This window comes from Lampetra fluviatilis, chromosome 78 (assembly GCF_964198595.1).
Source record: "Lampetra fluviatilis chromosome 78, kcLamFluv1.1, whole genome shotgun sequence".
NCBI classification, from domain to species: domain Eukaryota; kingdom Metazoa; phylum Chordata; class Hyperoartia; order Petromyzontiformes; family Petromyzontidae; genus Lampetra; species Lampetra fluviatilis.
Genome location: NC_136352.1, coordinates 390,942 through 418,747, shown reverse-complemented (window position 1 = coordinate 418,747; position 27,806 = coordinate 390,942). Strand labels below are relative to the sequence as shown.

General features: G+C 52.6%; 2 protein-coding genes across 2 annotated transcripts in view; one reads left to right on the top strand and one right to left on the bottom strand.

Annotated features, from left to right (window-relative positions):
- The window catches only part of LOC144953570 (uncharacterized), a 48,547-nt gene extending 24,605 nt beyond the window's left edge, over positions 1–23,942 (bottom strand). The window contains exons 1-3 of the mRNA XM_078884152.1: positions 23,701–23,942; positions 22,390–22,458; positions 1,424–2,563 (exon numbers count right to left, since the gene is read on the bottom strand). Coding sequence (XP_078740278.1) covers positions 1,424–2,535 — 1,112 coding nt within the window. The 5' untranslated portion in view covers positions 2,536–2,563; positions 22,390–22,458; positions 23,701–23,942. The remainder of the gene's footprint in view (positions 1–1,423; positions 2,564–22,389; positions 22,459–23,700) is intronic.
- Positions 23,943–25,204: 1,262 nt separating this feature from the next.
- The window catches only part of LOC144953549 (uncharacterized), a 78,100-nt gene continuing 75,498 nt past the window's right edge, over positions 25,205–27,806 (top strand). The window contains exon 1 of the mRNA XM_078884109.1: positions 25,205–25,422. The gene's annotated coding sequence lies outside the window, so the exon portion shown is untranslated. The remainder of the gene's footprint in view (positions 25,423–27,806) is intronic.

The following is a 27,806-nucleotide window of genomic DNA, read 5'->3' as shown; positions in this document are numbered from 1 at the left end:
CTGTGCAAATCTTTCGGTCGTTTTTTAACCCACTTCCCATGATCCAATCGAGGTGACATTTTGCACACAGACTCGTTATGCGTGACAATTTATTTTCGTGAAATTTTTTTCCCTAAATTTTGCACTTTTTAGGGAATTTTTTTTTTCATATTTAATTTAAAATACCAATGTGATAAAAATGAAACTCTTACTCAAGAAAAACGGAAATGAATAATAAAATAAAACCGATGCCACGCATATAAAGGATTTATAGTGAAAAACTTTGTTTTTACGGGTTAATTTTTTATCAGCTGCGCAATGCTGTGTGGAAGCTACCTGGTTTGTCGCTTGGCACAAAGCTTTGGGTCTTGTCAGCCAGTCATGCCCTGCCTTCTTTCGGCATGTGAAACGTGGACCCCTCTCAATGGAATATCTGCGTCCATTCGAAACATTAAGGTTGGAATGCCTACACTCAGATTGAGGGAAGCCAAGTGGTAGCACATTCTCTATTTATTACAGAGGTTCAAGCTTCAAATCCGATAGCCACCCCTACCTACTCCAGCAACATTAACCAAAATATGCACTTTCTGCTTAATAGTGGATGTAAAACATACTATTGTCATTCAAAACACATAGGTCATTACATGTTGGTGTCAATGTCAAAATTTGGGTAATTCCGAATAGTATCCAAAAATTACATGACGGAGATTTCACATCAATCATCGCCCCCTACTGACAAACTCATGCCCACATGCAGGCTGGTGCAGGGCCACCTTATCCCACACAGGGGCAGCTGCCACTTGGGGATGCCCTTCGAGTGTTTGTGATGAGTTATTATACAAAACTCCGAGCTGCTGAGGCGATTAAGCAAGCACCATATAAATGAATTTATCACATAGTGAATGCTTGGGAGCTTACTGGCTCTCGCTCCTGGTTAGAGATCTACCAAACCCACAGGTCCATAAATACTGACCGCTCTTACTCTGCAGGTTGAACCTAGGAACTTAGTGTTCAACTTCACATTCTTTAATTAAAGGCCCGTGACAAACTTGAATCTATTGGAGCTTCATTGTCTCAAGCTTGCACATCTACAGGGTTTCCATTTGACTTGGTCTTGTCTCAGAAGTCCACCCACACCTCCACTTCCACAAACTGCTGGGAGTTGCCTCGCTCTGCCTCACAGTCAGAATTCTCCTCCTGCTTCACGTTACTTCCATCGATGTGAAGGTCCGATTTTAGAGTTGAATCTTCATATTTAACCTTCACTTCTTCGCTCTTCACTGTCACTTCTTCAAATTCATAATTCACCTCTTCATATTTCAACTTGATATCTTTCAAAGTGTCTAAACTGGGATTTTCTTCCAGTTCTTTTTTCACAAGGGATGGGCTCATTGCAGCACTTTGACTCAGACTCGACTCCTTCGGGATCTTCTGATGCCCGTATGTTCTCTGGTGTCTTTGACGATTTGATGAAGTTGCAAACGTCTTCCCGCACATTATGCACTTGAAGGGTTTCTCTCCTGTGTGTGTTCTCTGGTGTATTTTAAGAGAAAATGCATTTGAAAATGCCTTACCACAAACGCCGCACTTGAACGGTTTCTCTCCTGTGTGTTTTCTCTGGTGCAATACAACAGTAAATGACTGTGAAAACGCTTTCCCGCACAGAGTGCACTTGAAGGGTTTCTCTCCTGTGTGTGTTCTCTGGTGATTTTTAAGAGTAGATAAACCTGAAAATGCCTTCCCACACACACTGCACTTGAAGGGTGTCTCTCCTGTGTGTGTTCTCTGGTGATTTTTAAGAGTAGATGAATCTGAAAATGCATTACCACACACACTGCACTTGAAGGGTTTCTCTCCTGTGTGTGTTCTCTGGTGACTTTTAAGAGTAGATGAATCTGAAAATGCCTTCCCACAAACACTGCACTTGAAGGGTTTCTCTCCTGTGTGCTTTCTCTGGTGTATTACAACAGTAAATGACTGTGAAAACGCCTTCCCACACACAGTGCACTTGAAGGGTTTCTCTCCTGTGTGTGTTCTCTGGTGAGTTTTAAAAGTAGATGAACCTGAAAATGCCTTCCCACAAACACTGCACTTGAAGGGTTTCTCTCCTGTGTGTGTTCTCTGGTGCTTTTTAAGAGTAGATGAACATGAAAATGCCTTCCCACAAACACTGCACGTGAAGGGTTTCTCTCCTGTGTGTGTTCTCTGGTGTCTTTGAAAATGTGGTGCCTGTGCAAACGCCTTCCCGCACAGACTGCACTTGAAGGGTTTCTCCCCTGTGTGTGTTCTCTGGTGTCTTTGAAAATGTGGTGACTGTGCAAACGCCTTCCCGCACAGACTGCACTTGAAGGGTTTCTCTCCTGTGTGTGTTCTCTGGTGGATCTTAAGAGCTGATGACCCTGCAAACGCCTTCTGGCATAGAGTGCAATTGAAGGGTTTCTCTCCTGTGTGTGTTCTCTGGTGTTGTGTCAAGTTTCCAGTATGATCCGTGCTGTTTGCATACTGGTCGCATTGTGGCCTTGTTGCACCGAACTGCGCTGAGTCCCTCTGCTCCATCAGACCAAGTCTGCAGAGGAAGCGTCAGCTGCAGACGGAAAAAAATATCCACATCTACGTCAGTATCAAGGCACAGAGGAATGCATATATACACAGTCACTCATGACTTACACGTTGATACTTATTCATATATTCATAATATAGTGAAAAAGATTCCCCAATTCATCACACGGGCTGTTAAGGCACACAATGAGAGGACAAATGGTCCTAAATATGCTTAGAAGCCCGAGTATCTTCAAAATGAATGTTAACCCAAAACTCCAAGCACAATTTCGGCTGTCTGCCTACAAAATGAATATTTATAAAAGCAAAATTCAGCCAACATAGCAAAGGGTGTTGAAAATTATATTATTTGTGTTATGCAGAAATGCATAAATTAATGTTCAATCGTAACTTAGAGGTGTGAAGCCAGGCTCACATTTGATTGAATGCTCGGATAAACATATCAAGCTTCAGCTGCATATGTGCTATGTTAATTTCCTGACCAATTTCATTCTTATAAACATTTCCAGAGGAAAACTAAAATAAACTACTGTTTTGAATTAACCTCCGTGTTCAAGAGTCAATATACTTTACTGCATATACAAACTTTACTGTCATACACTGGCATGGTAAAAAGGTGGTGGTGTGTCCAGAACCATGCCTGGCTGCCTTCATCTGCTCAGTATTAATGCTTCCTCACTTAACCATGTAATTGAGGATCAATCAACATAGCAGAGGTCCAAAATAAGTTAAGTTTGCACTTATCAATCATGTTTGCTGTTGGTGATAATCAAACTCTAATTGTTGAGTTCATAATGCAGTGAAATAACTGCGCCACCACTCCCCACATAGATAACTCTTACACATACATTTCAGATGGATCAATATAAGCAAAAACAAAACAGTGAGCATTCATCACTATTTTGAAGTAACCTTGTCACAGTGCTCATGCCATGATAGGTGAAATTTAATGCTATGTAAGTGTGGATCACTTGTCAGCAGATCATGGGAATTATCCAGGTGTCATAGGATAACCGACTGAGATAATTGACAGATGCACCATCTGTGGTTCCCACGGTCTTTCTGCATTAAAGGCACCCAGTTACACCCAATCATGTGAGCGTCGCTACTCCGACTTCATTGTTGTTGCACAGCAAATACCTCCAACTGCCTAGCAGCATACCTCAGGGGCCTCCTCCACAGAGGCTGATCTTGACACTCCTGGTAAAGTCATCAGCAGGTCTGATCACCTCTACATCCTCCAATTGCTTCTCTAGCCAATGCCATGCCTGTTTAGCACCTAATATCTGCATTAACAGAAGCTGCTTGACCATGCGGTGTCGGAGTATGCAGGATTTATGACCCAACCAATGCAGGCTCGCTTGCCAAAGAGACTCACTGATTTTATTCTGTACTCATATTTCAGGGATCTGTAAGGTACTCATACAATCTTGTCTGGTTCAATAGAAGAGGGATCATAGGCAGGCCTTTAAATAAGTTCATATTTTGCATCCAGAGAAAAGAGTAATATCTGTGGCCAAAACGACTCGCAGCTTTGTTCGTTCGTTTCTAAATCCGCTTGTCCTGGTAAGGATTGAGGCGGCAGCACATTCAGTAGGGCAGTCCAGACCTCCCTTTCCCTGGCGACAGACTCTAGCTCTTCCTGGAGAATTCCGAGGCCAGACGAGCTACAGTCCCACCAGCATGTCCTGGGCCGCCCCCGCAATCTTCCCCCAGTGGGACGGGCCTGGTGGAGTTCGAGGTGGCATTTATTGGGGGCAGCCTTACAGATATTCTATACTGATATCACCCCTGGAACGAGGCCTGGGGTGGTGTTCGCCAACAAGCACCTGGTGGCTGGGTGACCCACGTAACCCAGTCGGGTCCAGGCATGAATGGCTACGTGGTGCTGTCCTGTCCGCCCACCAACCGCAGGATGAAGGGTGAGGGACGGGTGCGATGCTAGTCTGGCAGGGAGAGGGATGGTTTCAGACGGACTTGACCTTGGCAATTGATATTCACAGCTTTGTTTGGAGCAAAAGTCCAGGTATCTTCCACACAGTGTTACACAGTCTAATTAAACAATGCTGCTCGATTAATTTGAAGAGCTGGTCGTGAACACATTAACCAGGTATGGGAGCTCCTCCAACATTTGCAGAACTGCCTGATTATTCATGGAGAGTTGAGCAAGTGCAATGTTGTATGACATGAAATTCCTAGGCAGGCGATTTATTTTTGTGGAACATATGCAAGGCCCAATTTAATGATGGAATTAACCAGGCACAGAACAAGATTCCCTAACTCCATCTGATTGTGTAGCCATTACCAGATAATCAGTATATCTAACATGGTTGACAAACAGGGATTGATCCCTTAACTATAACTATGCATCGATTAGCGTATCATTGCAACCGTAATGAATGCAATTTATTTATATGGCCATTGTGAGCTTCTCATAAACTACATAATTATTGACAATGCTATGTAATGTAATGCATGAGGCCAGAGTGAATTCCTGTCACAAGTCAAGTTGAACAAGAAAAGGCTTTGACTCCTGGTCATGCAGCTTTAGACGGGCCTGCCCAAAATCATAAAAATCATCAACGATCTTCTACACAACATAGACGCTATACAACAGCTACGACTAAATACATCAATTCTACATTTCCTATTAACGAATAAAAAAGCATGCATACACTCGCTTTAAAATAATAAAATATGTACACACCACCATACGCATTCTATTCATACCCACTTCAAGCACTACAAATAATTACTCCCTCTAACAACTTACAGCTTTACACTTCGTTCCTTTGTGGCTATGTCTTCACATTCCTACAACGATTATACATTTAACTCGCATTTCATTAACAATCTCTATATAGCATTTACTCACACACTCAGTACACTGGTCTTCAATATTTTAGATGTGTTTTGTCCATGGCTTTGACAAAGTTCTTCATCAGACCCAGCTTGATGTGTACGGGTGGTAACAACATCTTCCTTGATTCAACAAGTGGTGGATGCTGAACACCTTTCCTCCCAGGCCCCAATGTAGTGGGAATTTCTCACATGACTATCCCATTCTCAGAGAAAACAGCAGTACTTCATGTATCCAGTCTGTAGACCAAACAAGAGAGCAACAACCTTCAAATCACCACAAAGCTGCCACTGATGTTGGTCATAGTTTATGCACCTCAAAAGTTGTTTCATGTTGTCATAGGTTTCCTTCATATGGACTGCATGACCAACTGAAATTGATGGCGAAACATTTCCATTATGCAGTAAAACAGCTTTAAGATTCATCTTCGATGAATTAATTAACAGTCTCCACTCATCTGGATCATGAACGATGTTGAGGGCTGCCATCACACCATCGATGTTGTTGCAGGCAACAAGGTTACCTTCCATGAAGAAGAATGGGACAAGATCCTTTTGACGGTTACGAATATGGAACCTAAACATCACCAGATTTCATTGCTGCAGTCTGGAGTCCCAACAGCTCTGCTTTACTCTTGGGTAGTTCCAAATCCCTCAAAAGGTCTTTCAGTTCACCTTGTGCTATGAGGTATGGTTCAGAGGAGGATAAGAGAAAATTTGGGTCATGTGACCTTGATGGTCCAGGACCAGAAGTTTTATCCTCTTCCTCGTCTGACTCAAGTGAGAATGATTCTGGTGCATCAGGAACCGGCAGTCCTCCTCCGTGGGGTACTGGGCGTATTCTTTGACACACCTTTCCCAACTGGAGGCGCCATGCAGAAGTAACAATTGCTGATATGATCTATTGGCTCTCTCCAAATCATTAGCACTGCTAAAGGCATAGATTTCCTTTTCCTGTTCAACCATTGGGAAAGATTTGTTGCACAAGTGTTGCAAAATATGTGGGGCCCACATCTTGTCCTGATCTCCAATTTTTCAGCCGAAATAAAGGTGATAGGCTTTCTTAACCATAGCGGTTATACTGCGCTTTTGTGATGCAAAAGTCACTTCACCACAAACATAGCAGAAATTATCTGCTTTGTTTACACAAGTACGAGGCATCTCTGCTCACTTTGGCAAAACAGAAATGTGTCCCTTTGCTAAATCAAATATTGAAAAATAAGAGAGCACGACACTGCATGATTTCTAGAGCTGATATAGGGCAACTTGTTCAGTAGTGATGTAAGCCTAGTTATGATTGCATTATCCATGACTTATAAGAATAACATGATGCAATTCATATCATGTATGAAGCAATACCAGGTTCAGATCACATCATTCATTGTTTTGTTCAAAAAGCAAGTTCTGTACTCTGGTTCTTTAGGTAAAGTCACTTAGGTAGAAAATAAAATGAAATAAATCACGACATTTCGGGCACAACACAAGCGTCCATCATCAGGTGGGAAAGCAGGGTCTGCTGCTGAGGCAGACTGTTTTAAAAAAGGTTTGAAATGGGTGGAGCTCAAGGGTTATAAAGAAGTGGCCGGGGCTAGTGATGTTAATGTGAGAAATTAGCATGTAACTGTAAGATAGGAGAGCGGCCTCCTTGACGAGCGCACGGAAGTGGCTATGTTAATGTGAGGGATCAGCATGATGTTAATGTGAGAAATTAGAGGGCACGGAAGTGGCTATGTTAATGTGCGAGATTAGCATGATGTTAATTTGAGAAATTAGCATGTAACTGTAGAAAAGAAAAAGAGCGGCCTCCTCGACGAGGGAGTGCAACCCAACGGGTGTAATCTGAAAGGCCTGCGAGTATGAAAGTGCAATGCAACAGACATGCGAGCATGAGAGTGCAATCCAAAGGCATCAGAGTGCAATGCAACAGACATGTCAGAATGAGAGATCTAAGAGAGAGAGAGACAAAGTGGAAATAACAGCTGACATATGCAGGTTAGATGGAAACATCAGTCAGTTAAGACTTCACCTGGTTAATAACGTCCTTCCAATGATTGCTCAGTTTGTACCCATCCTCCCGGTTGAAGTTGTGTCTGTGTTTATATATCTGGATGGCTTCGTGAACAAATCTCTGAAGGTAGCCGGTAGGTTTGCAGAGTACCTCCGTCTTGGAAAAATCAATTTCGTGCGAGCCCACAACATTAAAACAATGATCGGCAATTGGTCCTACCATGTTTCAGATCTGACTTGCGTTCACGGACGCGGTCCAAGACATGTCGTTTCGTTTCCCCAATGTAACTGCTGCCGCAACCACAGCTCACAGTTTGTAAAGACCAGGGTATTGCATGTCAGGAATCACATCTTTTACAGATGGGATTAAATCATGGATTTTGTGTACTGTATTGAAATGAACCTGAATCTTGTGTTTGTTTGGTAACCCCTGCTATGTACGGTAAAGTGATGGTTTTGGTTGGATCCTCAGAAGGTTGTCTCCGCATTTCAAACCTTTTTTAAAACAGTTGGCCTCAGCAGCAGACCCTGCTTTCCCACTGATGATGGACGCTTGTGTTGCGCCAGAAACGTCGTGATTTATTTCATTTTATGTTATACCTACGTGACTTTACCGAAAGAACCAAAGAGTATGAATTCCAGCAGTCACGAAAGCTTCATATCAAGCAAGTACAGTCCAAACCCAGTTATAGATTTATTCATAGATGCATTCAAAGATTTATTTTAGTAATTTCTAGTTTAAAATGAATAACATTCTCTTTGTAACTCACACATCCTCTGCCATTCCCAAAGTCAAGGGTCGTATGTACTGGAATGATTAGCATATCTTGAAAACTAGAGCCAAACAACAATTTTAAGAATCATTTTAATTCTCAATGACCCAGAATAAGTAAAGTTGGACTACATTTATTTCAGACGCATTTTTGATAAAGACCAGTTCTATTTACTCTTTTCTGCTTATTAACTTTGACCTCCAACTATGTTCCTTGCGGAAACCGTGCGCTTGTCTTCACTGAAGCCGATTACAATAATTGATGCCATTCGTACAAATGCTGCAATGGCTGCAATTAGAGCTCCTGAACACAAACAAGTGAGACGGCATGCCGCCTGTGCTGCACATAAAGCTAATGAATCTCCAAGACAATGTTGCGATGGCTGCACCTATTGATAATGACACTACTGAACACAAAGAAGCAGGACGGCATGCGACCAGTACTGCTATGCCTGCACCTAGAGTGAATGCAACTCAACAGCAATAAGCTACACAGAAAACTAACACAGCACAGATGAATGCTGCCACAGCTAATACAACTCAAGTCCACCGACAACCAAGCCAGCTTGCAAACAGCACTGCAATGGCTGCAACCAGGTGCGTACTCTGCAGCCAAAAGGAAAAGTCTTCTTTTCCATACATTCCTCACTTCATAAGAGGTTTTTAGATTAGATTGCGTACATTTCTAAATGTGTCGTTAAAACCCGACACACCCAACTAGTAAGGGTTGTCACGTAAACAAAACATGCCAATTCGTCACTAGTACAGCACACCAATGTGTTGGAGAGCCAAGCCACAACATTTATAATATGAGTAAGACGTTTTGGGTGAGTACTGAGTCTGTGGGTGAGTGGTGAGTCTATGGGTGAGTGGTGACTCTGTGGGTGAGTGGTGAGTCTGTGGGTGAGTCTGTGGGTGAGTGGTGAGTCCGTGGGTGAGTCTGTGGGCGAGTGGTGAGTCTGTGGGTGAGCGCTGATTCTGTGGGTGAGTGGTGAGTCTGTGGGTGAGTGGTGGGTCTGTGGGTGAGTGCTGGGTCTGTGGGTGAGTGCTGAGTCTGTGGGTGAGCGCTGAGTCTGTGGGTGAGTGGTGAGTCTGTGGGTGAGTGGTGAGTCTGTGGGTGAGTGCTGAGTCTGTGGGTGAGTTTGTGGGCGAGTGGTGAGTCTGTGGGTGAGTGGTGAGTCTGTGGGTGAGTCTGTGGGTGAGTGGTGAGTCCGTGGGTGAGTCTGTGGGCGAGTGGTGAGTCTGTGGGTGAGCGCTGATTCTGTGGGTGAGAGGTGAGTCTGTGGGTGAGTGCTGGGTCTGTGGGTGAGTGCTGAGTCTGTGGGTGAGCGCTGAGTCTGTGGGTGAGTGGTGAGTTTGTGGGCGAGTGGTGAGTCTGTGGTGAGTGGTGAGTCTGTGGGTGAGTGGTGAGTCTGTGGGTGAGTCTGTGGGCGAGTGGTGAGTCTGTGGGTGAGCGCTGATTCTGTGGGTGAGTGGTGAGTCTGTGCGTGAGTGGTGGGTCTGTGGGTGAGTGCTGGGTCTGTGGGTGAGTGCTGAGTCTGTGGGTGAGCGCTGAGTCTGTGGGTGAGCGGTGAGTCTGTGGGTGAGCGGTGAGTCTGTGGGTGAGTGGTGAGTCTGTGGGTGAGTGGTGAGTCCGTGGGTGAGTCTGTGGGCGAGTGGTGAGTCTGTGGGTGAGCGCTGATTCTGTGGGTGAGTGGTGAGTCTGTGGGTGAGTGGTGGGTCTGTGGGTGAGTGCTGGGTCTGTGGGTGAGTGCCGAGTCTGTGGGTGAGCGCTGAGTCTGTGGGTGAGTGGTGAGTCTGTGGGTGAGTGCTGAGTCTGTGGGTGAGTTTGTGGGCGAGTGGTGAGTCTGTGGGCGAGTGGTGAGTCTGTGGGTGAGTCTGTGGGCGAGTGGTGAGTCTGTGGGTGAGCGCTGATTCTGTGGGTGAGTGGTGAGTCTGTGGGTGAGTGCTGGGTCTGTGGGTGAGTGCTGAGTCTGTGGGTGAGCGCTGAGTCTGTGGGTGAGCGGTGAGTCTGTGGGTGAGTGGTGAGTCTGTGGGTGAGTGCTGAGTCTGTGGGTGAGTTTGTGGGCGAGTGGTGAGTCTGTGGGTGAGTGGTGAGTCTGTGGGTGAGTCTGTGGGTGAGTGGTGAGTCCGTGGGTGAGTCTGTGGGCGAGTGGTGAGTCTGTGGGTGAGCGCTGATTCTGTGGGTGAGTGCCGAGTCCTCGGGTGAGTGGCGAGTCTGTGGGTGAGTGGTGAGTGAGTCTGTGGGTGAGTGGTGGGTCTGTGGGGTGGGTGAGTGCTGGGTCTGTGGGTGAGTGGTGAGTCTGTGGGTGAGCGCTGATTCTGTGGGTGAGCGCTGAGTTTGTGGGTGAGTGGTGAGTCTGTAGGTGAGTGGTGAGTCTGTGGTGAGTGGTGAGTCTGTGGGTGAGTGGTGAGTCTGTGGGTGAGTGGTGAGTCCGTGGGTGAGTCTGTGGGCGAGTGGTGAGTCTGTGGATGAGCGCTGATTCTGTGGGTGAGTGGTGAGTCTGTGGGTGAGTGGTGGGTCTGTGGGTGAGTGCTGAGTCTGTGGGTGAGTGCCGAGTCTGTGGGTGAGTGCCGAGTCTGTCGGTGAGTGCCGAGTCTGTGGGTGAGTGCCGAGTCTGTGGGTGAGTGCCGAGTCTGTGGGTGAGTGCCGAGTCTGTGGGTGAGTGCCGAGTCTGTGGGTGAGTGCCGAGTCTGTGGGTGAGTGCCGAGTCCTCGGGTGAGTGGCGAGTCTGTGGGTGAGTGGTGAGTGAGTCTGTGGGTGAGTGGTGCGTCTGTCGGTGAGTGGTGAGTCTGTGGGTGAGTTTGTGGGCGAGTGGTGAGTCTGTGGGTGAGTGGTGAGTCTGTGGGTGAGTGCTGAGTCTGTGGGTGAGTGGTGAGTCTGTGGGTGAGTGGTGCGTCTGTCGGTGAGTGGTGAGTCTGTGGGTGAGTCTGTGGGTGAATGGTGAGTCCGTGGGTGAGTCTGTGGGCGAGTGGTGAGTCTGTGGGTGAGCGCTGATTCTGTGGGTGAGTGGTGAGTCTGTGGGTGAGTGGTGAGTCTGTGGGTGAGTCTGTGGGTGAGTGGTGGGTCTGTGGGTGAGTGGTGAGTCTGTGGGTGTGTGGTGAGTCTGTGGGTGAGCGCTGAGTTTGTGGGTGAGTGGTGAGTCTGTGGGTGAGCGCTGAGTCTGTGGGCGAGTGCTGAGTCTGTGGGTGAGTGGTGAGTCTGTGGTGAGTGGTGAGTCTGTGGGTGAGTCTGTGGGTGAGTGGTGAGTCCGTGGGTGAGTCTGTGGGCGAGTGGTGAGTCTGTGGGTGAGCGCTGATTCTGTGGGTGAGTGGTGAGTCTGTGGGTGAGTGGTGGGTCTGTGGGTGAGTGCTGGGTCTGTGGGTGAGTGCTGAGTCTGTGGGTGAGCGCTGAGTCTGTGGGTGAGTGGTGAGTCTGTGGGTGAGTGGTGAGTCTGTGGGTGAGTGCTGAGTCTGTGGGTGAGTTTGTGGGCGAGTGGTGAGTCTGTGGGTGAGTGGTGAGTCTGTGGGTGAGTCTGTGGGTGAGTGGTGAGTCCGTGGGTGAGTCTGTGGGCGAGTGGTGAGTCTGTGGGTGAGCGCTGATTCTGTGGGTGAGTGGTGAGTCTGTGGGTGAGTGGTGGGTCTGTGGGGTGGGTGAGTGCTGGGTCTGGGGTGAGTGGTGAGCCTGTGGGTGAGCGCTGAGTCTGTGGGTGAGTGCTGAGTCTGTGGGTGAGTGGTGAGTCTGTGGTGAGTGGTGAGTCTGTGGGTGAGTGGTGAGTCTGTGGGTGAGTCTGTGGGTGAGTGGTGAGTCCGTGGGTGAGTCTGTGGGTGAGTGGTGAGTCTGTGGGTGAGCGCTGATTCTGTGGGTGAGTGGTGAGTCTGTGGGTGAGTGGTGGGTCTGTGGGTGAGTGCTTGGTCTGTGGGTGAGTGCTGAGTCTGTGGGTGAGTGCCGAGTCTGTGGGTGAGTGCCGAGTCTGTGGGTGAGCGGTGAGTCTGTGGGTGAGTGCCGAGTCTGTGGGTGAGTGCCGAGTCTGTGGGTGAGTGCCGAGTCCTCGGGTGAGTGGCGAGTCTGTGGGTGAGTGGTGAGTGAGTCTGTGGGTGAGTGGTGCGTCTGTCGGTGAGTGGTGAGTCTGTGGGTGAGTTTGTGGGCGAGTGGTGAGTCTGTGGGTGAGTGGTGAGTCTGTCGGTAAGTGGTGAGTCTGTGGGTGAGTGGTGAGTCTGTGGGTGAGTGCTGAGTCTGTGGATGAGTGGTGAGTCTGTGGGTGAGTGGTGCGTCTGTCGGTGAGTGGTGAGTCTGTGGGTGAGTCTGTGGGTGAATGGTGAGTCCGTGGGTGAGTCTGTGGGCGAGTGGTGAGTCTGTGGGTGAGCGCTGATTCTGTGGGTGAGTGGTGAGTCTGTGGGTGAGTGGTGAGTCTGTGGGTGAGTGGTGAGTCTGTGGGTGAGTCTGTGGGTGAGTGGTGGGTCTGTGGGTGAGTGGTGAGTCTGTGGGTGTGTGGTGAGTCTGTGGGTGAGTCTGTGGGTGAGCGCTGAGTTTGTGGGTGAGTGGTGAGTCTGTGGGTGAGCGCTGAGTCTGTGGGTGAGTGCTGAGTCTGTGGGTGAGCGCTGAGTCTGTGGGTGAGTGGTGAGTCTGTGGGTGAGTGGTGAGTCTGTGGGTGAGTGCTGAGTCTGTGGGTGAGTTTGTGGGTGAGTGGTGAGTCTGTGGGTGAGTGGTGAGTCTGTGGGTGAGTCTGTGGGTGAGTGGTGAGTCCGTGGGTGAGTCTGCGGGCGAGTGGTGAGTCTGTGGGTGAGCGCTGATTCTGTGGGTGAGTGGTGAGTCTGTGGGTGAGTGGTGGGTCTGTGGGTGAGTGCTGGGTCTGTGGGTGAGTGCTGAGTCTGTGGGTGAGCACTGAGTCTGTGGGTGAGTGGTGAGTCTGTGGGTGAGTGGTGCGTCTGTCGGTGAGTGGTGAGTCTGTGGGTGAGTCTGTGGGTGAATGGTGAGTCCGTGGGTGAGTCTGTGGGCGAGTGGTGAGTCTGTGGGTGAGCGCTGATTCTGTGGGTGAGTGGTGAGTCTGTGGGTGAGTGGTGAGTCTGTGGGTGAGTGGTGAGTCTGTGAGTGAGTCTGTGGGTGAGTGGTGAGTGTGTGGGTGAGCGCTGAGTTTGTGGGTGAGTGGTGAGTCTGTGGGTGAGAGCTGAGTCTGTGGGTGAGTGCTGAGTCTGTGGGTGAGTGGTGGGTCTGTGGGTGAGTGCTGAGTCTGTGGGTGAGCGCTGAGTCTGTGGGTGAGTGGTGAGTCTGTGGGTGAGTGGTGAGTCTGTGGGTGAGTGGTGAGTCTGTGGGTGAGTGCTGAGTCTGTGGGTGAGTTTGTGGGCGAGTGGTGAGTCTGTGGGTGAGTGGTGAGTCTGTGGGTGAGCGGTGAGTCTGTGGGTGAGTGCCGAGTCTGTGGGTGAGTGCCGAGTCCTCGGGTGAGTGGCGAGTCTGTGGGTGAGTGGTGAGTGAGTCTGTGGGTGAGTGGTGCGTCTGTCGGTGAGTGGTGAGTCTGTGGGTGAGTTTGTGGGCGAGTGGTGAGTCTGTGGGTGAGTGGTGAGTCTGTCGGTAAGTGGTGAGTCTGTGGGTGAGTGGTGAGTCTGTGGGTGAGTGCTGAGTCTGTGGATGAGTGGTGAGTCTGTGGGTGAGTGGTGCGTCTGTCGGTGAGTGGTGAGTCTGTGGGTGAGTCTGTGGGTGAATGGTGAGTCCGTGGGTGAGTCTGTGGGCGAGTGGTGAGTCTGTGGGTGAGCGCTGATTCTGTGGGTGAGTGGTGAGTCTGTGGGTGAGTGGTGAGTCTGTGGGTGAGTCTGTGGGTGAGTGGTGGGTCTGTGGGTGAGTGGTGAGTCTGTGGGTGTGTGGTGAGTCTGTGGGTGAGTCTGTGGGTGAGCGCTGAGTTTGTGGGTGAGTGGTGAGTCTGTGGGTGAGCGCTGAGTCTGTGGGTGAGTGCTGAGTCTGTGGGTGAGTGGTGAGTCTGTGGTGAGTGGTGAGTCTGTGGTGAGTGGTGAGTCTGTGTGTGAGTGGTGAGTCTGTGGGTGAGTCTGTGGGTGAGTGGTGAGTCCGTGGGTAAGTCTGTGGGCAAGTGGTGAGACTGTGGGTGAGTGGTGAGTCTGTGGGTGAGTGGTGAGTCTGTGGGTGAGTGCTGAGTCTGTGGGTGAGCGCTGAGTCTGTGGGTGAGTGGTGAGTCTGTGGGTGAGTGGTGAGTCTGTGGGTGAGTGCTGAGTCTGTGGGTGAGTTTGTGGGCGAGTGGTGAGTCTGTGGGTGAGTGGTGAGTCTGTGGGTGAGTCTGTGGGTGAGTGGTGAGTCCGTGGGTGAGTCTGCGGGCGAGTGGTGAGTCTGTGGGTGAGCGCTGATTCTGTGGGTGAGTGGTGAGTCTGTGGGTGAGTGGTGGGTCTGTGGGTGAGTGCTGGGTCTGTGGGTGAGTGCTGAGTCTGTGGGTGAGCACTGAGTCTGTGGGTGAGTGGTGAGTCTGTGGGTGAGTGGTGCGTCTGTCGGTGAGTGGTGAGTCTGTGGGTGAGTTTGTGGGCGAGTGGTGAGTCTGTGGGTGAGTGGTGAGTCTGTGGGTGAGTCTGTGGGTGAATGGTGAGTCCGTGGGTGAGTCTGTGGGCGAGTGGTGAGTCTGTGGGTGAGCGCTGATTCTGTGGGTGAGTGGTGAGTCTGTGGGTGAGTGGTGAGTCTGTGGGTGAGTGGTGAGTCTGTGAGTGAGTCTGTGGGTGAGTGGTGAGTGTGTGGGTGAGAGCTGAGTTTGTGGGTGAGTGGTGAGTCTGTGGGTGAGAGCTGAGTCTGTGGGTGAGTGCTGAGTCTGTGGGTGAGTGGTGAGTCCGTGGGTGAGTCTGTGGGCGAGTGGTGAGTCTGTGGGTGAGCGCTGATTCTGTGGGTGAGTGGTGAGTCTGTGGGTGAGTGGTGGGTCTGTGGGTGAGTGCTGAGTCTGTGGGTGAGCGCTGAGACTGTGGGTGAGTGGTGAGTCTGTGGGTGAGTGGTGAGTCTGTGGGTGAGTGCTGAGTCTGTGGTGAGTGGTGAGTCTGTGGGTGAGTGGTGAGTCTGTGGGTGAGTGGTGAGTCTGTGGGTGAGTGGTGAGTCTGTGGGTGAGTGGTGGGTCTGTGGGTGAGTGGTGAGTCCGTGGGTGAGTCTGTGGGCGAGTGGTGAGTGTGGGTGAGCGCTGATTCTGTGGGTGAGTGGTGAGTCTGTGGGTGAGTGGTGGGTCTGTGGGTGAGTGCTGAGTCTGTGGGTGAGCGCTGAGACTGTGGGTGAGTGGTGAGTCTGTGGGTGAGTGGTGAGTCTGTGGGTGAGTGCTGAGTCTGTGGTGAGTGGTGAGTCTGTGGGTGAGTGGTGAGTCTGTGGGTGAGTGGTGAGTCTGTGGGTGAGTGGTGAGTCTGTGGGTGAGTGGTGGGTCTGTGGGTGAGTGGTGAGTCCGTGGGTGAGTCTGTGGGCGAGTGGTGAGTCTGTGGGTGAGCGCTGATTCTGTGGGTGAGTGGTGAGTCTGTGGGTGAGTGGTGGGTCTGTGGGTGAGTGCTGGGTCTGTGGGTGAGTGCTGAGTCTGTGGGTGAGCGCTGAGTCTGTGGGTGAGTGGTGAGTCTGTGGGTGAGTGGTGAGTCTGTGGGTGAGTGCTGAGTCTGTGGGTGAGTTTGTGGGCGAGTGGTGAGTCTGTGGGTGAGTGGCGAGTCTGTGAGTGAGTCTGTGGGTGAGTGGTGAGTCCGTGGGTGAGTCTGTGGGCGAATGGTGAGTCTGTGGGTGAGCGCTGATTCTGTGGGTGAGTGGTGAGTCTGTGGGTGAGTGGTGGGTCTGTGGGTGAGTGCTGAGTCTGTGGGTGAGCGCTGAGTCTGTGGGTGAGTGGTGAGTCTGTGGGTGAGTGGTGCGTCTGTCGGTGAGTGGTGAGTCTGTGGGTGAGTTTGTGGGCGAGTGGTGAGTCTGTGGGTGAGTGGTGAGTCTGTCGGTAAGTGGTGAGTCTGTGGGTGAGTGGTGAGTCTGTGGGTGAAAGCTGAGTCTGTGGGTGAGTGCTGAGTCTGTGGGTGAGTGGTGCGTCTGTCGGTGAGTGGTGAGTCTGTGGGTGAATGGTGAGTTTGTGGGTGAGTCTGTGGGCGAGTGGTGAGTCTGTGGGTGAGCGCTGATTCTGTGGGTGAGTGGTGAGTCTGTGGGTGAGTGGTGAGTCTGTGGGTGAGTGCTGAGTCTGTGGATGAGTGGTGAGTCTGTGGGTGAGTGGTGCGTCTGTCGGTGAGTGGTGAGTCTGTGGGTGAGTCTGTGGGTGAATGGTGAGTCCGTGGGTGAGTCTGTGGGCGAGTGGTGAGTCTGTGGGTGAGCGCTGATTCTGTGGGTGAGTGGTGAGTCTGTGGGTGAGTGGTGAGTCTGTGGGTGAGTCTGTGGGTGAGTGGTGGGTCTGTGGGTGAGTGGTGAGTCTGTGGGTGTGTGGTGAGTCTGTGGGTGAGTCTGTGGGTGAGCGCTGAGTTTGTGGGTGAGTGGTGAGTCTGTGGGTGAGCGCTGAGTCTGTGGGTGAGTGCTGAGTCTGTGGGTGAGTGGTGAGTCTGTGGTGAGTGGTGAGTCTGTGGGTGAGTCTGTGGGTGAGTGGTGAGTCCGTGGGTGAGTCTGTGGGCGAGTGGTGAGTCTGTGGGTGAGCGCTGATTCTGTGGGTGAGTGGTGAGTCTGTGGGTGAGTGGTGAGTCTGTGGGTGAGTGCTGAGTCTGTGGGTGAGCGCTGAGTCTGTGGGTGAGTGGTGAGTCTGTGGGTGAGTGGTGAGTCTGTGGGTGAGTGCTGAGTCTGTGGGTGAGTTTGTGGGTGAGTGGTGAGTCTGTGGGTGAGTGGTGAGTCTGTGGGTGAGTCTGTGGGTGAGTGGTGAGTCCGTGGGTGAGTCTGCGGGCGAGTGGTGAGTCTGTGGGTGAGCGCTGATTCTGTGGGTGAGTGGTGAGTCTGTGGGTGAGTGGTGGGTCTGTGGGTGAGTGCTGGGTCTGTGGGTGAGTGCTGAGTCTGTGGGTGAGCACTGAGTCTGTGGGTGAGTGGTGAGTCTGTGGGTGAGTGGTGCGTCTGTCGGTGAGTGGTGAGTCTGTGGGTGAGTTTGTGGGCGAGTGGTGAGTCTGTGGGTGAGTGGTGAGTCTGTCGGTAAGTGGTGAGTCTGTGGGTGAGTGGTGAGTCTGTGGGTGAGTGCTGAGTCTGTGGGTGAGTGGTGCGTCTGTCGGTGAGTGGTGAGTCTGTGGGTGAGTCTGTGGGTGAATGGTGAGTCCGTGGGTGAGTCTGTGGGCGAGTGGTGAGTCTGTGGGTGAGCACTGATTCTGTGGGTGAGTGGTGAGTCTGTGGGTGAGTGGTGAGTCTGTGAGTGAGTCTGTGGGTGAGTGGTGAGTGTGTGGGTGAGCGCTGAGTTTGTGGGTGAGTGGTGAGTCTGTGGGTGAGAGCTGAGTCTGTGGGTGAGTGCTGAGTCTGTGGGTGAGTGGTGGGTCTGTGGGTGAGTGCTGAGTCTGTGGGTGAGCGCTGAGTCTGTGGGTGAGTGGTGAGTCTGTGGGTGAGTGGTGAGTCTGTGGGTGAGTGGTGAGTCTGTGGGTGAGTGCTGAGTCTGTGGGTGAGTTTGTGGGCGAGTGGTGAGTCTGTGGGTGAGTGGTGAGTCTGTGGGTGAGCGGTGAGTCTGTGGGTGAGTGCCGAGTCTGTGGGTGAGTGCCGAGTCCTCGGGTGAGTGGCGAGTCTGTGGGTGAGTGGTGAGTGAGTCTGTGGGTGAGTGGTGCGTCTGTCGGTGAGTGGTGAGTCTGTGGGTGAGTTTGTGGGCGAGTGGTGAGTCTGTGGGTGAGTGGTGAGTCTGTCGGTAAGTGGTGAGTCTGTGGGTGAGTGGTGAGTCTGTGGGTGAGTGCTGAGTCTGTGGATGAGTGGTGAGTCTGTGGGTGAGTGGTGCGTCTGTCGGTGAGTGGTGAGTCTGTGGGTGAGTCTGTGGGTGAATGGTGAGTCCGTGGGTGAGTCTGTGGGCGAGTGGTGAGTCTGTGGGTGAGCGCTGATTCTGTGGGTGAGTGGTGAGTCTGTGGGTGAGTGGTGAGTCTGTGGGTGAGTCTGTGGGTGAGTGGTGGGTTTGTGGGTGAGTGGTGAGTCTGTGGGTGTGTGGTGAGTCTGTGGGTGAGTCTGTGGGTGAGCGCTGAGTTTGTGGGTGAGTGGTGAGTCTGTGGGTGAGCGCTGAGTCTGTGGGTGAGTGCTGAGTCTGTGGGTGAGTGGTGAGTCTGTGGTGAGTGGTGAGTCTGTGGTGAGTGGTGAGTCTGTGTGTGAGTGGTGAGTCTGTGGGTGAGTCTGTGGGTGAGTGGTGAGTCCGTGGGTGAGTCTGTGGGCAAGTGGTGAGACTGTGGGTGAGCGCTGATTCTGTGGGTGAGTGCTGAGTCTGTGGGTGAGTGGTGAGTCTGTGGTGAGTGGTGAGTCTGTGGGTGAGTCTGTGGGTGAGTGGTGAGTCCGTGGGTGAGTCTGTGGGCGAGTGGTGAGTCTGTGGGTGAGCGCTGAGTCTGTGGGTGAGTGGTGAGTCTGTGGGTGAGTGGTGAGTCTGTGGGTGAGTGCTGAGTCTGTGGGTGAGTTTGTGGGTGAGTGGTGAGTCTGTGGGTGAGTGGTGAGTCTGTGGGTGAGTCTGTGGGTGAGTGGTGAGTCCGTGGGTGAGTCTGCGGGCGAGTGGTGAGTCTGTGGGTGAGCGCTGATTCTGTGGGTGAGTGGTGAGTCTGTGGGTGAGTGGTGGGTCTGTGGGTGAGTGCTGGGTCTGTGGGTGAGCACTGAGTCTGTGGGTGAGTGGTGAGTCTGTGGGTGAGTGGTGCGTCTGTCGGTGAGTGGTGAGTCTGTGGGTGAGTTTGTGGGCGAGTGGTGAGTCTGTGGGTGAGTGGTGAGTCTGTCGGTAAGTGGTGAGTCTGTGGGTGAGTGGTGAGTCTGTGGGTGAGTGCTGAGTCTGTGGGTGAGTGGTGCGTCTGTCGGTGAGTGGTGAGTCTGTGGGTGAGTCTGTGGGTGAATGGTGAGTCCGTGGGTGAGTCTGTGGGCGAGTGGTGAGTCTGTGGGTGAGCACTGATTCTGTGGGTGAGTCTGTGGGTGAGTGGTGAGTCTGTGAGTGAGTCTGTGGGTGAGTGGTGAGTGTGTGGGTGAGCGCTGAGTTTGTGGGTGAGTGGTGAGTCTGTGGGTGAGAGCTGAGTCTGTGGGTGAGTGCTGAGTCTGTGGGTGAGTGGTGGGTCTGTGGGTGAGTGCTGAGTCTGTGGGTGAGCGCTGAGTCTGTGGGTGAGCGGTGAGTCTGTGGGTGAGTGGTGAGTCTGTGGGTGAGTGGTGAGTCTGTGGGTGAGTGCTGAGTCTGTGGGTGAGTTTGTGGGCGAGTGGTGAGTCTGTGGGTGAGTGGTGAGTCTGTGGGTGAGCGGTGAGTCTGTGGGTGAGTGCCGAGTCTGTGGGTGAGTGCCGAGTCCTCGGGTGAGTGGCGAGTCTGTGGGTGAGTGGTGAGTGAGTCTGTGGGTGAGTGGTGCGTCTGTCGGTGAGTGGTGAGTCTGTGGGTGAGTTTGTGGGCGAGTGGTGAGTCTGTGGGTGAGTGGTGAGTCTGTCGGTAAGTGGTGAGTCTGTGGGTGAGTGGTGAGTCTGTGGGTGAGTGCTGAGTCTGTGGATGAGTGGTGAGTCTGTGGGTGAGTGGTGCGTCTGTCGGTGAGTGGTGAGTCTGTGGGTGAGTCTGTGGGTGAATGGTGAGTCCGTGGGTGAGTCTGTGGGCGAGTGGTGAGTCTGTGGGTGAGCGCTGATTCTGTGGGTGAGTGGTGAGTCTGTGGGTGAGTGGTGAGTCTGTGGGTGAGTCTGTGGGTGAGTGGTGGGTTTGTGGGTGAGTGGTGAGTCTGTGGGTGTGTGGTGAGTCTGTGGGTGAGTCTGTGGGTGAGCGCTGAGTTTGTGGGTGAGTGGTGAGTCTGTGGGTGAGCGCTGAGTCTGTGGGTGAGTGCTGAGTCTGTGGGTGAGTGGTGAGTCTGTGGTGAGTGGTGAGTCTGTGGTGAGTGGTGAGTCTGTGTGTGAGTGGTGAGTCTGTGGGTGAGTCTGTGGGTGAGTGGTGAGTCCGTGGGTGAGTCTGTGGGCAAGTGGTGAGACTGTGGGTGAGCGCTGATTCTGTGGGTGAGTGGTGAGTCTGTGGGTGAGTGGTGAGTCTGTGGGTGAGTGCTGAGTCTGTGGGTGAGCGCTGAGTCTGTGGGTGAGTGGTGAGTCTGTGGGTGAGTGGTGAGTCTGTGGGTGAGTGCTGAGTCTGTGGGTGAGTTTGTGGGCGAGTGGTGAGTCTGTGGGTGAGTGGTGAGTCTGTGGGTGAGTCTGTGGGTGAGTGGTGAGTCCGTGGGTGAGTCTGCGGGCGAGTGGTGAGTCTGTGGGTGAGCGCTGATTCTGTGGGTGAGTGGTGAGTCTGTGGGTGAGTGGTGGGTCTGTGGGTGAGTGCTGGGTCTGTGGGTGAGTGCTGAGTCTGTGGGTGAGCACTGAGTCTGTGGGTGAGTGGTGAGTCTGTGGGTGAGTGGTGCGTCTGTCGGTGAGTGGTGAGTCTGTGGGTGAGTTTGTGGGCGAGTGGTGAGTCTGTGGGTGAGTGGTGAGTCTGTGGGTGAGTCTGTGGGTGAATGGTGAGTCCGTGGGTGAGTCTGTGGGCGAGTGGTGAGTCTGTGGGTGAGCGCTGATTCTGTGGGTGAGTGGTGAGTCTGTGGGTGAGTGGTGAGTCTGTGGGTGAGTGGTGAGTCTGTGAGTGAGTCTGTGGGTGAGTGGTGAGTGTGTGGGTGAGCGCTGAGTTTGTGGGTGAGTGGTGAGTCTGTGGGTGAGAGCTGAGTCTGTGGGTGAGTGCTGAGTCTGTGGGTGAGTGGTGAGTCCGTGGGTGAGTCTGTGGGCGAGTGGTGAGTCTGTGGGTGAGCGCTGATTCTGTGGGTGAGTGGTGAGTCTGTGGGTGAGTGGTGGGTCTGTGGGTGAGTGCTGAGTCTGTGGGTGAGCGCTGAGACTGTGGGTGAGTGGTGAGTCTGTGGGTGAGTGGTGAGTCTGTGGGTGAGTGCTGAGTCTGTGGTGAGTGGTGAGTCTGTGGGCGAGTGGTGAGTCTGTGGGTGAGTGGTGAGTCTGTGGGTGAGTGGTGAGTCTGTGGGTGAGTGGTGGGTCTGTGGGTGAGTGGTGAGTCCGTGGGTGAGTCTGTGGGCGAGTGGTGAGTCTGTGGGTGAGCGCTGATTCTGTGGGTGAGTGGTGAGTCTGTGGGTGAGTGGTGGGTCTGTGGGTGAGTGCTGGGTCTGTGGGTGAGTGCTGAGTCTGTGGGTGAGTGGTGAGTCTGTGGGTGAGTGGTGAGTCTGTGGGTGAGTGCTGAGTCTGTGGGTGAGTTTGTGGGCGAGTGGTGAGTCTGTGGGTGAGTGGCGAGTCTGTGAGTGAGTCTGTGGGTGAGTGGTGAGTCCGTGGGTGAGTCTGTGGGCGAATGGTGAGTCTGTGGGTGAGCGCTGATTCTGTGGGTGAGTGGTGAGTCTGTGGGTGAGTGGTGGGTCTGTGGGTGAGTGCTGAGTCTGTGGGTGAGCGCTGAGTCTGTGGGTGAGTGGTGAGTCTGTGGGTGAGTGGTGCGTCTGTCGGTGAGTGGTGAGTCTGTGGGTGAGTTTGTGGGCGAGTGGTGAGTCTGTGGGTGAGTGGTGAGTCTGTCGGTAAGTGGTGAGTCTGTGGGTGAGTGGTGAGTCTGTGGGTGAGTGCTGAGTCTGTGGGTGAGTGCTGAGTCTGTGGGTGAGTGGTGCGTCTGTCGGTGAGTGGTGAGTCTGTGGGTGAATGGTGAGTTTGTGGGTGAGTCTGTGGGCGAGTGGTGAGTCTGTGGGTGAGCGCTGATTCTGTGGGTGAGTGGTGAGTCTGTGGGTGAGTGGTGAGTCTGTGGGTGAGTCTGTGGGTGAGTGGTGAGTCTGTGGGTGAGTGGTGAGTCTGTGGGTGTGTGGTGAGTCTGTGGGTGAGCGCTGAGTTTGTGGGTGAGTGGTGAGTCTGTGGGTGAGCGCTGAGTCTGTGGGTGAGTGCTGAGTCTGTGGGTGAGTGGTGAGTCCGTGGGTGAGTCTGTGGGCGAGTGGTGAGTCTGTGGGCGAGTGGTGAGTCTGTGGGTGAGCGCTGATTCTGTGGGCGAGTGGTGAGTCTGTGGGTGAGTGCTGGGTCTGTGGGTGAGTGCTGAGTCTGTGGGTGAGCGCTGAGTCTGTGGGTGAGTGGTGAGTCTGTGGGTGAGTGCTGAGTCTGTGGTGAGTGGTGAGTCTGTGGGTGAGTGGTGAGTCTGTGGGTGAGTGCTGAGTCTGTGGCACTCTGTCGTGGATTCAACACAAACCGAGAAAGAGGTGCAGCCGGCTCCAACGTCCGCCCAACGTTCCGAGGGTCGACTTTGCTCCTTTTAATTCTGACAAACACAAAGACAGACGGGCGTATCGAGAGAGTCAACGCGAGGCCGGCGATTCGCGTTGAGGAGCAATTCCCCCGGGGTCGGATCTTGGCCGTGGAAATTCGGCAGCAGCTGGGCAACGCCGCACGGCGATTCCCGACGACGTCGGAGATTTGTTTGCGAAGTTAGAGCGCTCAAAGGCGAGTATCCTTATTTTGGCAAAAATAAAAACCGCACCGCACCGTCGGATTAACGCGAGACGGTCGGAGCGCGCTCGCTGGAAACGCGAAACGAAGCCGATTCCAAGCATCGGATCGTCGCGATCCTGCACCGCGGAAGATTCGGCACAAGACGAGGAACAAGTCGAGCCCCGTCTCGCGTCGGTGAGCGTTTAAAATGAGTTACCTATCGGGGGTTTAAGGCGATTACCCTTATTTTGGCACAACAACAAAAACGCCGCACCGGTGATCAACGCGAAACGAAGCCACTTCCCCAGCGTCATCTGAACGTCGCGATCCGGTACAAGACGGATGTCGGGCGAACGTTCAAAACGCGTCGACTCTGAGCGCTTTAACGTGATTACCCTTGAACACGTAGACTTACGCGACCAATATCCATAATATAGGTGTTTTGGGTTAGATCGCGTAAATATATAAATGTGTAGTTAAAACTCGCCACCACCCAACTAGTAAGGGTTGCCATGTAATTACAACTCGATTCACACGATGAAGTTGGTTGTAATTACTGGCGAAACGCCGTATTCAAGATTGTAAATGTTGTGGCTTGGCTCTCCAACACACAACCAGTGTGCTGTACTAGTACACTACAATATACACTACACTATACACTAGTGCTGTACTAGTACACTACACTATACACTAGTGCTGTACTAGTACACTACACTACTATACACTAGTGCTGTACTAGTACACTACACTATACACTAATATACACTAGTGCTGTACTAGTACACTACACTACTATACACTAGTGCTGTACTAGTACACTACACTATACACTGGTGCTGTACTAGTACACTACAATATACACTACACTACTATACACTAGTGGTGTACTGGTGACGAATTGGCCACGTTCTGTTTACATGACAACCCTTACTAGTTGGCTGTGTCGGGGTGGTGGCGGGTTTTAACGACACATTTATATATTTACGCGATCTAACCCAAAACAACTCTTATGGGTGATTACGCTTATTTTCTGACCCAACAAACAAAACACCGCTTGCAAGCCGCCTCTCACTTTGACGCGTCTCTCTCTCTTCCTTCGTCGCTCTCTCTCATCCCCTCCTTCCTTCTCCTTCGACCGCCGCTGCCACTTTTGTTCCTTCCTCCTCCTCCTTCCTCTCCTTCCGTTCTGTTCGTTCCCCCACTTTTCGCTCCGCTCCGCCAGCCACAAAGGAAACAACAATGGCCGCCGAAAGAGGGGGAGGAGGTGAGGGGGGAGATGGCGACCCCCCCCTCCGTATTGTAATGAGTGGTGGGGTACCCCTGACCAAGATGGCGGAAGGTTGACCATTGACGTAGATTCCGGTACGCGTTACCAATAGTGACGTGGAGATGGGGGCGGGGTTAATCCATATTCTTAGGTTTTTTCGGTAAAGTCACGTAGGTAAAACATCAAAATTAATGAAAATAAAATAAAACAAAAATCACGACGTTTCGGAGGCAACACAAGTCTCCGTCATCAGGTGGGACCGTCACAGCCGAATTAGCTGCATCAAGTGAGGCAATGATTCAAGATGTAATCCCTTATAAGCAAGTTGAAGGGGGGAGGAGAGGGGGGGGCTCATCAGAATGTGGTAGCCAATGAATGGAAACGTATCAGGAGGGAGGGAGGGAGGGGGGCGGGGCTGTCTTTGAGCGGGGCTGTCTTTGAGCCCCGCCCCCTCCCTCCTGATACGTTTCTATTCATTGGCTACCACATTCTGATGAGCCCCCCCCCTCTCCTCCCCCCTTCAACTTGCTTGTAAGGGATTACATCTTGAATCATTGCCTCACTTGATGCAGCTAATTCGGCTGTGACGGTCCCACCTGATGACGGAGACTTGTGTTGCCTCCGAAACGTCGTGATTTTTGTTTTATTTTATTTTAATTAATTTTGATGTTTTACCTACGTGACTTTACCGAAAAAACCTAAGAATATGAATCCTTGCAGTCACGAAAGCTTCAAATCTGGGGTTAATCCAGTTGGTGATGTTGAGTCCGGTCACGTGGTGGTTACCCATCCCCTACGTAAGATGGCGACCCCCCCCCCCCGTATTGTCGTGAGGGAAGGGGCGGTACCCCTGACCAATATGGCGGAAGGCTGAAGTATGCCGTAGTTTTCGGTACACGTTAACAAAAGAGAGGTGGGGTGAGGATGGTGATGTTAATCCGGTTGTTGACGTAGCTACCGGTCACGTGGGGTTGCCCACCCCTTCGTAAGATGGTGACCCGTATTGCAGTGGGAAAAGGGGGGGGAGGTACCCCTGGCCAAGATGGCAGAAGGTTGAGGTCTGTCGTAAGTTTCGGTCCAAGTTCGCAATGGAGGGGTGAGGTCGGGTGGCGACCAGCGAAAATGACGTCATATCATAGCCATCTTGGATAGGGGTGAAGATGTTGAGGCCGCCATGTTGGGTGGGAGAGAGGAAGATATCGCCATCTTGGTTAGGGAGAGAGGTAAAGACGGAGACGTCGCCATCTTGGGTAGGGGAAAAGAGGAAGATAACAATCTTCCTCCTATCCAAGATGGCGACATAATCTTCCTCTGTCCTATCCAAGATGGCGACATCACCTTCCTCTCTCCGAAGTCAACAACCGGATTTTGGCTGGCAGAGCGGATCGAAAAGTGGGGGAACGAACAGAACGGAAGGAGAGGAAGGAGGAGGAAGGAACAAACGCGGCAGCGGCGGTCGAAGGAGAAGGAAGGAGGGGAAGAGAGAGACGAAGGAAGAGAGAGCGACGAAGGAAGAGACGCGTCAAAGTGAGACGTGGCTTGCAGGCGGTGTTTTTTTTGTTGGGTCAGAAAATAAGCGTAATCACCCATAATAGAGTTGTTTTTGCCAAAATCGTAAAATCGTCTTTGAGCGCTCTAACTTCGCAAACAAATCTCCGACGTCGTCGGGAATCGCCGTGCGGCGTTGCCCAGCTGCTGTCGAATTTCCACGGCCAAGATCCGACCCCGGGGGAATTGCTCCTAAACGCGAATCGCCGGCCTCGCGTGACTCTCTCTATACGCCCGTCTGTCTTTGTGTTTGTCAGAATTAAAAGGAGCAAAGTCGACCCTCGGAACGTTGGGCGAACGTTGGAGCCGGCTGCACCTCTTTCTCAGTTTGTGTTGAATCCACGGCAGAGTGCCACAGACTCACCACTCACCCACAGACTCACCACTCACCCACAGACTCACCACTCACCCACAGACTCACCACTTACCGACAGACTCACCACTTACCGACAGACTCACCACTCACCCACAGACTCACCACTCGCCCACAAACTCACTCACAGACTCACAAACTCACTCACAGACTCACCACTCACCCACAGACTCACCGATCACCCACAGACTCAGCGCTCACCCACAGACTCAGCGCTCACCCACAGACTCAGCGCTCACCCACAGATTCACCGCTCACCCACAGACTCACCACTCACCCACAGACTCACCACTCACCCACAGACTCACCACTCGCCCACAGACTCACCCACAGACTCACCACTCACCGACAGACTCACCACTCACCCACAGACTCACCACTCACCCACAGACTCACCACTCACCCACAGACTCAGCACTCACCCACAGACTCGCCACTCACCCACAGACTCGCCACTCACCCACAGATTCGCCACTGACCCACAGACTCACCACTCACCCACAGACTCACCACTCACCCACAGACTCACTAATCACCCACAGACTCACCACTCACCCACAGACTCACCACTCACCCACAGACTCACCACTCACCCACAGACTCAGCACTCACCCACAGACTCAGCACTCACCCACAGACTCACCACTCGCCCACAAACTCACCCACAGACTCACCACTCACCGACAGACGCACCACTCACCCACAGACTCACCACTCACCCACAGACTCAGCACTCACCCACAGACTCAGCACTCACCGACAGACGCACCACTCACCCACAGACTCACCACTCACCCACAGACTCAGCACTCACCCACAGACTCACCGCTCACCCACAGACTCAGCGCTCAACCACAGACTCACCACTCGCCCACAAACTGACCCACAGACTCAGCACTCACCCACAGACTCGGCACTTACCCACAGACTCACCCACAGACTCACCCACAGACTCACCCACAGACTCACCCACAGACTCACCCACAGACTCAGCACTCACCCACAGACTCAGCACTCACCCACAGACTCAGCACTCACCCACAGACTCACCAATCACCCACAGACTCACCACTCACCCACAGACCCACCACTCACCCACAAACCCACCGCTCACCCACTAACTCACCGCTCACCCACAGACTCACCGCTCACCCACAGACTCAGTGGTCACCCACAGACTCAACACTCACCCACAGACTCATCACTCACCCACAGACTCAGTGCTCACCCACAGACTCACCACTCACCCACAGACTCACCACTCACCCACAGACTCACCACTCACCCACAGACTCACCACTCACCCACAGATTCGGCACTCACCCACAGACTCAGCACTCACCCAAAGACTCGGCACTCACCCGCAGACTCACCACTCACCCACAGACTCGGCACTCACCCACAGACTCACCACTCACCCACAGACTCACCACTCACCCACAGACCCACCACTCACCCACAGACTCACCACTCACCCACAGACCCACCACTCACCCACAGACCCACCACTCACCCACTAACTCACCGCTCACCCACAGAATCACCGCTCACCCACAGACTCACCGCTCACCCACAGACTCACCACTCACCCACAGACTCACCGCTCACCCACAGACTCAGTGCTCACCCACAGACTCAACACTCACCCACAGACTCACCACTCACCCACAGACTCACCACTCACCCACAGACTCGGCACTCACCCACAGACTCGGCACTCACCCACAGACTCACCACTCACTCACAACTCACCCACAGACTCACTACTCACCCACAGACTCAACACTCACCCACAGACTCACCACTCACCCACAGACTCAACACTCACCCACAGACTCGGCACTCACCCACAGACTCGGCACTCACCCACAGACTCGGCACTCACCCACAGAATCACCCACAGACTCACCACTCACCAACAGACTCAGTGCTCACCCACAGACTCACCACTCACCCACAAACTCACCACTCACCCACAGACTCACCACTC